Source organism: Melopsittacus undulatus, chromosome 19, assembly GCF_012275295.1.
Source record: "Melopsittacus undulatus isolate bMelUnd1 chromosome 19, bMelUnd1.mat.Z, whole genome shotgun sequence".
In the NCBI taxonomy this organism is placed as follows: domain Eukaryota; kingdom Metazoa; phylum Chordata; class Aves; order Psittaciformes; family Psittaculidae; genus Melopsittacus; species Melopsittacus undulatus.
Window position 1 is genome coordinate 2,558,887 of NC_047545.1, and position 9,542 is coordinate 2,568,428.

General features: G+C 54.8%; 1 protein-coding gene across 2 annotated transcripts; it reads right to left on the reverse strand.

Annotated features, from left to right (window-relative positions):
- Positions 1–772: 772 nt before the first annotated feature.
- On the reverse strand, positions 773–8,793 carry LOC101877092 (excitatory amino acid transporter 5-like). Of its 2 annotated transcripts, none has more exons than XM_034070975.1 (11): positions 8,617–8,793; positions 7,279–7,358; positions 6,219–6,431; positions 5,929–5,971; positions 5,507–5,729; positions 3,828–3,927; positions 3,404–3,637; positions 2,292–2,486; positions 1,568–1,702; positions 1,173–1,272; positions 773–1,078 (listed from the first exon to the last, which is right to left on the reverse strand). In XM_034070975.1, exons 1-11 carry the CDS (start codon positions 8,791–8,793, stop codon positions 941–943), a joined length of 1,638 nt encoding a protein of 545 aa, XP_033926866.1. In that variant the 3' UTR covers positions 773–940. The 2 variants fall into 2 exon arrangements, with proteins under 2 accessions (XP_033926866.1, XP_033926867.1); XM_034070976.1 differs by having other exon boundaries at positions 773–1,014; positions 1,124–1,272.
- Between the last annotated feature and the right edge of the window lie 749 nt (positions 8,794–9,542).

A 9,542-nucleotide genomic window follows, 5' to 3' on the forward strand; every position in this document is an offset into this window, starting at 1 on the left:
TCTAATCCTTTCTCACTGCAGGCATGGAGGAAGGAAGAAATCCCAGCTCCGAGGAGGACTGTGAAGGTAGTGCAATGGCAGGACTGACAGCGCGGTGCCTGGGGTGCACCCTGGGCCCTATCCCTGGATTCCAGGATAGACATCCTGGCTGCTTGAGCAGCCTTAGATAAAACCTGTTGAAGCTTTGCCCAAGTGTTTTAAGTGCTTTTCTGACCAGGCGCAGTTAAGGGTTGAGGTAGGAGACACTTGCATGGCTTTGCCTTCTGCAGTCACTCGGCTCATGAGGGCTCACGCCAGGGATTGTATCATAGGATCCCAGCCTGGTTTGGGTTGGGAGGGACCTTAAAGCTCATCCAGTCCCAACCCCTGCCATGGACAGGGACCCCTTGCACTGGAGCAGCTGCTCCAAGCCCCTGTGTCCAGCCTGGCCTTGGGCACTGTTTTAAGGCTGTGATTTTAAGGCTGTAATTGGAATTTGGACTTGGGGACAGATCCATAGCTGGGAAAATCAGCATGGTTGCAATTGGGCCTGGTCAGTGTAAGAAGACAGCCAGTAGAAACACAGACACAACTAGTCCTTCCATCCCTGCCATTAAATGATTCCCACTGTCCATGCCAAGGCTGGAATGCTTCAACCAGCTGAAAATGCAGGGTTTTGAGCTCCAAAGATTTCCTTCAGTTTATAGCTGAGAACCCAAGAATGAAATCAAATAAAAAAGCAATGATTAGAAAAGAAATCTCTCTACTAAAGCAAAGCAGGAGGTGGCCTCGGGTGCAGGGTTTGCTCTGCAGGTGCTGCTGCTGAGTCCTGTGGTCTTCAAAGAACAGAGAAGTCTTTTCCCACTTGTTGTGCCAAGTAAGGCCTTTGTCTTGCAGAGCATCCACACAGGGTCTGTGGTTAGCAGCAGGATCCTGTTCCCAGGCGCAGGAATGCTGCTGTCTACACCTGGCAGATGTTATAATGAACTCCTGTCTGACCAAACAAGCTTTCTTCCATCACTTCGATCACGTTGTCTTTGGGCTGTGGGTGTGAGGCCTCCCCAGAAGGGAGTTTGGTTGTGCTGCTTCCTGCATCTTGCTGCAAAAAGGAAAAACCACCATTGGATTTCTTAAGGCAGAACACGGGTTGTGTCTGTGGGGTCACCCTGCGAGCCCAGGCAAGCAACACGTACCACAGGAGCCTTTGGAGTGAAGTCCTTCTCACAGACGTGTGCTATGATCCCAGCAGCCAGAGCATCACCAAGGACATTGGTCATCGTCCGGAATCGGTCCCTAGGTAAGAGAGAGCCATGAGGATGTGTTTGGTGCTGGTGCTGGGCACCCAGTGCTGCTCAGAGGTGGAGCCCTCGTGTTCCGAGAGTGGAACTTTCACATGAGGAATTAAACATCATGTGAAAGAGAGAAAAGCAGCCAGGAGACTTGGTGCTGTTCCCTCTGTGCCCAGGGTGGAGGCACAAAGCTCTGTGAAGCTCAGAGCACCAACCCATGTGTCAGTCAGCTTCAGATGCAGCACCGTGAGCTGGCACTTCCAACCCCCTCCCCCAGCACTGTGCTGGGAGTCACTTACAGAGCCCAGTCCACGGCGATGATGAGGGTGATGTCGTCTGTGGGCAGCCCAACAGAAGTGAGCACGATGACCATGGTGACAAGTCCGGACTGGGGGATCCCGGCTGCCCCTATGCTGGCTGCTGTAGCTGTGATGCTGCAAAAAGAAGGTGGCCATGCAGATAGTGTGGGGCTGGGGGGAAAGGCAAAGTGTGTTTGAATGGCAAGGTAAGTTACTCCTCTATGGAAGGATATTGTGTTCCCAAAGGGGAGAGAAAGCTCCAGCTCCTGCCACGGGCACGGACCCCTTCCCCTGGAGCAGCTGCTCCAAGCCCCTGTGTCCAACCTGACCTTGAGCACTGCCAGGGATGGGGCAGCCACAGCTTCTCTGGGCACCCTGTGCCAGCGCCTCAGCACCCTCACAGGGAACAGCTTCTGCCTAAGAGCTCAGCTCAGTCTCCCCTCTCTTGGGCAGGTTCAAGCCATTCCCCTTGGCCTGTCCCTACAGGCAGCTCCAGTCGTGCTGCCCATTTGCAGCCTGGACTTTACCTACAAGCAGTCTTTGATTCTGATCTTGCAGCAGATTCTGGGGGTGCAGAGCCCAGCTCTGCTGCTGCACTCTGCAGCCTTCCCTACTCCTCAGCCTCCCAGCAACGTTCACTCTGAGCAGGAGCAAGGTCTCTGCTGAGAGGTTGTTATAAAGCCTAAAAAGATGGAGAGAAGTAATTCAGCTGCTGCACATTTACCTGATGGTTATAATTTGTCCCAAATCCAAGTCATATTCATTGACCTGGGCAATAAAGATTGCAGCGACCGCTTCATAGAGTGCGGTGCCATCCATGTTGATGGTGGCACCGACGGGGAGGACGAACCGTGCCACGCGTCGGTCTATCCCATTGTTCTCCAGGAGACACTTCAGGGTGATGGGCAAGGTTGCAGAGCTGCAGAACAAGAGATGATTGTGACTCTTTTTGTTTCCTGCAGCCCCTTTAGGCACTGGAGCTGCTCTCAGGTCTCCCCTTCAGGAGCCTTCTCTTGTCCAGGCTGCCCCAGCCCAGCTCTCTCAGCCTGGCTCCAGAGCAGTGTCATTGCAGTGATGAAGGCATCGCTCTCACAACAGCAGAGAGGGATGGTTACAGCTCTGTTGGACATCCCTGGTGCTCCCATTACCCACAGGGGTGCTGGGAGGCCACAGCCCCAGATGCTGTTCTCAGGATTATAGGAAGAAGCATTTGAGAGACCAGGAAACCCTCTGCCTTGTGCAATGGTTCCTAAGCAGATGTTTGCAGCTGTGTATCCTCCAGGAACGGCAGAGGTGTCTCACGTGGAGTTTCTTCTTTTAAAGGATGTTTTGAAGGATGAAAATAAAGCAGATAATGTACAATTTTAGTATCTTCTCAGAGAAAACTTCTCCTTGGAGGAGCTTTGGGATGCACAGGCCTTGAGTTAAGGTTTTTGGTGTTCAGAGGAGCTTCTGATGTTTCCAGTTCAAACCCAGGCCCGTAGCCCCACACTGGTTTATAAAGCACTTCCAGCTCCCTGTTTTGAACCCTTTGAAAGGAAAGTGACTGCAGCAATTCCAATGAGCTCACACAGACACCAGCACTGCTGGTTTGCTTGGGGAAAAACCCATGAGAGGAGTGGCTGGGTCTGAAGATGCCCTAAGGTTCATCCTGCTGGGGACCAGTGCATCCCACTGAAACTGGGAACACTCATGTCAGATAGTGCTGGAGCATAACAGTGCTTCCTCTGGATTATTCCTGTTCGCCCCCAGCCCCCCCGGCAGTGCACACATCCTCTCCCTCCACCAAACGTGATGCCTCAGGTGCATCAGTGTATTTCAGCCACGTGTTCATACCTGGAGGAGGTAGCTAAGGCGATGAGCAGAGCCTGCAGCATCCCCTGGATGAAAGCAAAGGGGTTTTTCTTGGTGATGAGCACAAAAAGCAGAGGTAAGATAATGATTCCATGGATGGCCAGTCCTGACACCACTGTAATGACATAAAGCCCCAGCCTCTGGCCTATAACTGATGGGTCTTCCATCTCCAGGATCTTTCCAGCAATGAGAAACACGATGCCGAAGGGGAAGTACCTGCAAAGAATAAACATAAATGATGATTTATGGGGCTGCAGCAGTGATGGAAGCACTCGACAGTCACTGCTGTGTCTGGTACTGCGGCGTGCACTCAGACCAGGGTCACCCCAGTGCTCACAATACACTTGGAGCTCTGTGATCAGCATTCCCGTAAGGGAACAACTGAAGGGGCAGAATTCAGACTTACCAAACTGCCATGGAGACAATCTTCATAACAGCCTCATTCAGGCACTGGCACACGTTCACCAGCGGCGCTCCCCGCTCGCCCATTCTTCCCAGGAGCAGTCCTGCAACCGAGCACATGGATGGGGTAATAGAATCCTGGGAGCAACCTGAGTCATGCCGAGTGTCTGAGGCTCTGGTGGTCACCAAAGGGGTTCCACTGGAAGCCTGGTGGGGTTATGTATAGGTGAGGATGTGACGATGAGTTGCAGCCCTGTCCTTGCTCTGCAGTGAAAAGACCATGGCTGCCACTTGGATGAACACTCAAAAGTGTGCAGATTTCCCAAGTTCTGGGTTTTATTATCACAGAATCCCAGATGGTTTGGGTTGGAAGAGACCTCAAAGCTCCTCCAGTTCCAACCCCTGCCACAGGCAGGGACCCCTTCCACTGGAGCAGCTGCTCCAAGCCCCTGTGTCCAACCTGGCCTTGAGCACTGCCAGGGATGGGGCAGCCACAGCTCCTCTGGGCACCCTGTGCCAGCGCCTCAGCACCCTCACAGGGAACAGCTTCTGCCTCAGAGCTCAGCTCAGTCTCCCCTCGGGCAGGTTCAAGCCATTCCCCTTGGCCTGTCCCTGCAGTCCCTAGTCCAGACTTGTCCTTGTCCAAAGCCCCTCCATCCTGTGCAGGACCCAGGGAGTGCATATGGGAGGCCAGGGCTGACTCAGGTGATCTCCCACTGTGTCCCAAGCCGGTGCTGATCCTCCCTCCCACGCTGGCAGGCTGCTGGCTGATAATCTCAGAACACAAAAGTCCCTTCTCCCCATTTGGCTGGACTGGAGCCGGGCACGTGTCCTGCAAGCAGGAGCTCAGCAGGGTCCCCAGGTGTCCCTGGTGAGCAGATGGTGATGGGCAATGGGACAGGGTCCTGCCATAGACATCTCCTTTCCTGCAGGGTCTCTGGGTCTGCCTCTGCCCTGTCGCACTGGGGCTGTCTCCTCCAGGCACCCCCTGTATTGTACCCTTTACAACCAGACACTCCCCAGCTCCAGTGGCTCCAGCACTGCCTCCACTGCCTCCACTGCCTCCACCCCTCAAATCCTCTAATTGGCTTCTTGGTTCCTCATACACTAAATTCAAGCTCCTTGCTCTCACCTCCTAATCTACCGGTAATCCTGTCCCCATGCTTGCCTCATCTCCTCCTACTCTTTCCCCTCCTGATTCCTCTTTCGCACTCATTGTCCTTATGCTTCAGGTTTCTCCTTCCCATGACTTTCTCCCCTGTAAACCTTCCTCCCTCTCCCTTGCACATAGAATTGTGAAATGGTTTGGGTTGAAGGGACCTTAAAGCTCCTCCAGCTCCAACCCCTGCCAGGGCAGGGACCCCTTCCACTGGAGCAGCTGCTCCAAGCCCCTGTGTCCAACCTGGCCTTGAACACTGCCAGGGATGGGGCAGCCACAGCTTCTCTGGGCACCCTATGCCAGCGCCTCAGCACCCTCACAGGGAACAGCTTCTGCCTAAGAGCTCAGCTCAGTCTCCCCTCAGGCAGGTTCAAGCCATTCCCCTTGGCCTGTCCCTACATCCCTTGTCCCAAGCCCCTCTCCAGGTTTCCTGCAGCCCCTTTAAGCACTGGAGCTGCCTTAAGGTCTCTCCAGAGAATGGAAAACTGGGGGAGGAAACATCCTCATCTCTGCTGGGTTGGTACCGATTGTCGCTGAGAAGATGACGATTCCCAGGACGTTCATCTCGTTGCTGGTCCCAGGCAGGGTCCTGTAGGTCACCTCAGGAGATGGTGTCAGCTCCAGGAACACAGGCCGATGGATTTCAGGGTTCTCATCGTCAGGTGCAAAGTAGATAAAACTGAGAGTTTTCCCTGGGACATTTGGGATGCCAGGAGACTTCACCACCGGGACCAGGACTGTTCGATACTGCGACAGAAGCAAAGCAGGGAGGTCAAGGTCCTCTTGGCTTCATCCTGCTCTGACCACAGAGGCAAAGTCACCACCATGACGGTGGAGAAGGGAGGAAGGGGAAGGGGAAGAGGAAGGGGAAGGTAAGGGAAAGAGGAAGGAAAAGGGAAGGGGAAGGGGAAAGGGGAAGGGAAACAGGAAGGGGAAGGGAACTTACCTGCTGGAATGAAGCTTCAACGAGGTTAGAGGGAAACATATTTCTGTAAGAGAGCAATGGCACAGGGGTTAAAGCACATTGTGAGAGCACAGGAAACAACGTGGGGAGCACCTCTGGTGGGCATGAGACCAAGAGGACCGTGACAGCCACCACCAGCTTGGTGTGAGCTGAAGGCAGAGAGGTGCTGGTGCCTGTCAGCATGGTGAGTGGTTCTGCTTCCCTGAGGGTCTCAGTGTCCCCAGGAGCCTCGTGGGGAGGTCTCATCTGTAAAACACCATCCCAGCCTGTACCTGATCAAATCCAGCAGCGCATCCGCAGAGCTCAGCACCGCAGTCCCCACCGAGTACTTGTCCTTCTGGGCAGCTGCGCCCGGGTGGATGCTGACCACGAGGATGATGCCCACGGTCACTGCCATGAAGGTTGTCCAGAGGTAGTAGGTGATGGTGAGAACCCCCATCTTCCCACAGGCCTTGGTGTCCATGGTGGCCAGCCCGGACATGAGGCTGCACCAGAGGAGATCGCGGTCAGTGCCTGCTCCAAAGCTGCACGAGATGCAGCTGATGGGAGACATCTCCAGAGACAGGTTTGGACTGATGCTTAAGGGCATCACTGAGTTCTTGCACATTTGAGTGCCAATGGCAACCCAGGTTAAGCTCCAAGGGCAGGAGATGTCTCTCCAATCCCTTTTCAAGGCTTGGCTGTGTTTTCTGTTATCTCCAAGGGAAATATTCTTGGTGTATTTTGATGGTAAATAACTAGTGCTGCTCTCTGGGGTGTGACACTGTTCTCTGATGCCCTGTGCTGCTTCTGTGCCTCACTGGGAGCACAGTGCTGGGAGTCAGCAGGGTTTCTAACATGCTGGTGGGGATGGACCCTGCTCTCCCAGGGGCAGAGCTGCTGGTTCAGACTTCATGGACACAGAAGCTTTCCTAAGCAGCCCATAAACTACTTTTAAACAGAACTGGATTACAAATAGAGAGGGTTCTACAGGAGAGCTGCTGGTGGTGATGCTTTCAATCCGCCACCATCATGGGGGCTTGGTGAACACCAAGCCAGGGTTGCTGGGGTTATTCTTATCCCAGGCCATTTTGGGGTGATGTCACAGCATCCCAGACTGGTTTGGATTGGAAGGGACCTTAAAACTCCTCCAGTTCCAACCCCTGCCAGGGCAGGGACCCCTTCCACTGGAGCAGCTGCTCCAACCCCTGTGTCCAACCTGGCCTTGAGCACTGCCAGGGATGGGGCAGCCACAGCTTCTCTTGGCACCCTGTTCCTCATCAGGAGATCATGGGGTGATCTCCTCAATGTGATGGAGATGTGGTGTTTTAGAAGCAGAAGATGGTGTCTTACCTGGAGGTGATCAAGGGTAGGATCAGCATCTTCAACATCCTCATAAGGAGCTCTCCAGGAAAGGAGAAATACTGCTTCTCCTGCACATAAAGCAGAGCTGTTGTGTCAGATGAGAGCTGAGAAGTGGATGCTGATTGTGGGTTAAGGGCTCAAACCTGATAAATTCACCTTTTTCCCAAAAAAGACCCAGCTTTGAGCTTGGTTCTAACATGGCAGCTTCTGCCCACCCATCCATCCATCATCCATCCATCATCCATCCATCCATCCACCACCCATTCCTCCATCACTGGTGCTGTAGAGGTGTCAGGGATGGACCTGAGATGGCCTCAAGTCAAGCAGGTACTTTTGGTTACTCAGAAGCTTTGGGGGCTGCCCAGCTGGTGCAGGGGGTGCGAGGAGCAGTGCCTTGAACAGCTCCTCTTTTCCCAGTGTGTTTCTCAGCTTCCTGACCCTTTCCCATCGTGGCTGCTGGGGAGCACGTGCAGGGCTGTGGCAGGAGGATGGGATGGGGCTGGGGCAGAGGGCGGATGGGCTCAGTGCACGGCAGGACAAGGGCAGGAGCCCTGCGGCTGCTGTCAGCATCTGCACTGGGGTACAGGAGATTACAGCAGTGTCAGTGCAGCACCGAGCTCAGCCCCACTGCGGGCGGCTGATGCTGGAGGTGTAATTGAAGTGACAGAACCTTGCTAAACCCTAGTGGGTGACGTGGGGTGTTTCAGGGCCAGAGGAGCTCTCCCTGAGGCCTGGCTGAAGATCAGGGCTGAGCCACAGCCAAGGCACCCGATGCCATTGAACCACCTGGGGTTTGGCTCAGTGATGTTGAGCAGCTCCTAGAAAGCGCTGAGCAAACACCTTTTAGGTGCCTTTTCATCACTGCCTTGGTCTCGAGGGGTGCTCAGGGAAGGTGACCACCCCCAGGCTCTCCACTACCCCCTGTTCGTTGGCTGGGTCTCCAGAGGGAGGAAACGTGCTTTGGTTGAGCATCTGCACACCTGGGGAGAGTGGAGCCCTCAGATCCCAGCACTGCTGTTTGTGTTACTGAGCATCCATTCTCCCCTCTCGCATCCGCATCCCACCCGGAGGGTCCATCCCACAGCCTCCGCTCCCAGGGCAGGGATGCAGGATTCCTCCTGCAGCTTTGGTGTTTGTTGGCAGCTTTTAGATCAGAAAATAACCCAAAGAAAAGCCACTGGGAGAAACCTGCCCTGAGAAGTGGGTTTCTTGGGCAGGAGCCTTTGCTTCTGGGGCTGTGCCCATCTGGGGCCACCGATGCTGCTGTGCTGCCAGCACCAAGCTGGTTGCCCTGCTTGCTCCCATTGCCATCCTGGTCACACTTACCAGCTCTGTCAGCTCCAGTGCTCGCAGCAGGAAGCCCAGCAGGCAGCCGGTGACAACCGACAGCATGGAAAGCGTCAGGAGGCCATTTCTCTGCCAGAAAGCCCGTGCCCACTTCCAGAGCCGCAGGCAGGACGTGGACAGCGAGTCCAGCAAAGCTCTCCTGACCTGCTCCCACATGGTCACCCTCAGCTGCCCAGGCAAAGCCCCTTGGAGCAGCTCCTGGCCCTGCTCATGGCGCCGGCACCACCACACTGCCAGCCCCTCACCCAGAGCTGAGCACACCGCAGGCTAATCCCAGGCACCAAAAGCTCCAGGGCTCTTTGGGAGCCTTTCCCATAATGGAAAGTGACGTCTTCAATGGTTAATCTGGGCTTGGCATCCGGCCGTGCCAGTGCTGAACCCTCCCCCCCCCATCGGGACCAGGCTGTGTGCTGCAGGCTGGGAGCAGGGATTCATCCCGAGCACCTTTCCCATCACAGTTCCTGATCCAAAAGGATCACCTCCTGCCCCACATCTGTGATTCATGAGAGCAAAGCTTGCAAGGGAAGACTGTTTCCCAGTGAACTGGAGAGTTTCCAGTGGGGAATTTTGCCGATGACACCGAGCTGTGTGGTGCAGGTGATGTGCTGGAAGGGATGGGATGCAGAGGGACCCGGACAGGCTGGAGAGGCCAGTGCAAGGTCCTGCCCCTGGGTCAGGACCATCCCCAGCACAAACACAAGCTGGGGGAGAGGAGTCAGGGCAGGACAGCAGCTGAAGGATGGGGTGGGTGGGCTCAGGGATACAGCGCTGGTCCCAGCTGAGGATGCTCTGGGAATGGGGGAATATTAAAACCTCTCTGAATCAAAACTTCTCTGCCCAGATTTTAAACGCACACAGACACCCCAATAAGACCACAAACCATCTCATACCATTACCATCTTTTA

Excerpts from the sequence above, each read along its gene's own strand:
- LOC101877092 (XM_034070975.1), bottom strand. The coding sequence starts at position 8,793 with ATGTGGGAGCAGGTCAGGAGAGCTTTGCTGGACTCGCTGTCCACGTCC. Across the intron at positions 7,359-8,616 it reads CACTGGAGCTGACAGAGCTG|GAGAAGCAGTATTTCTCCTT; the intron begins GTAAGTGTGACC and ends CTTTATGTGCAG. Across the intron at positions 5,972-6,218 it reads GCGCTGCTGGATTTGATCAG|AAATATGTTTCCCTCTAACC; the intron begins GTACAGGCTGGG and ends GCTCTCTTACAG.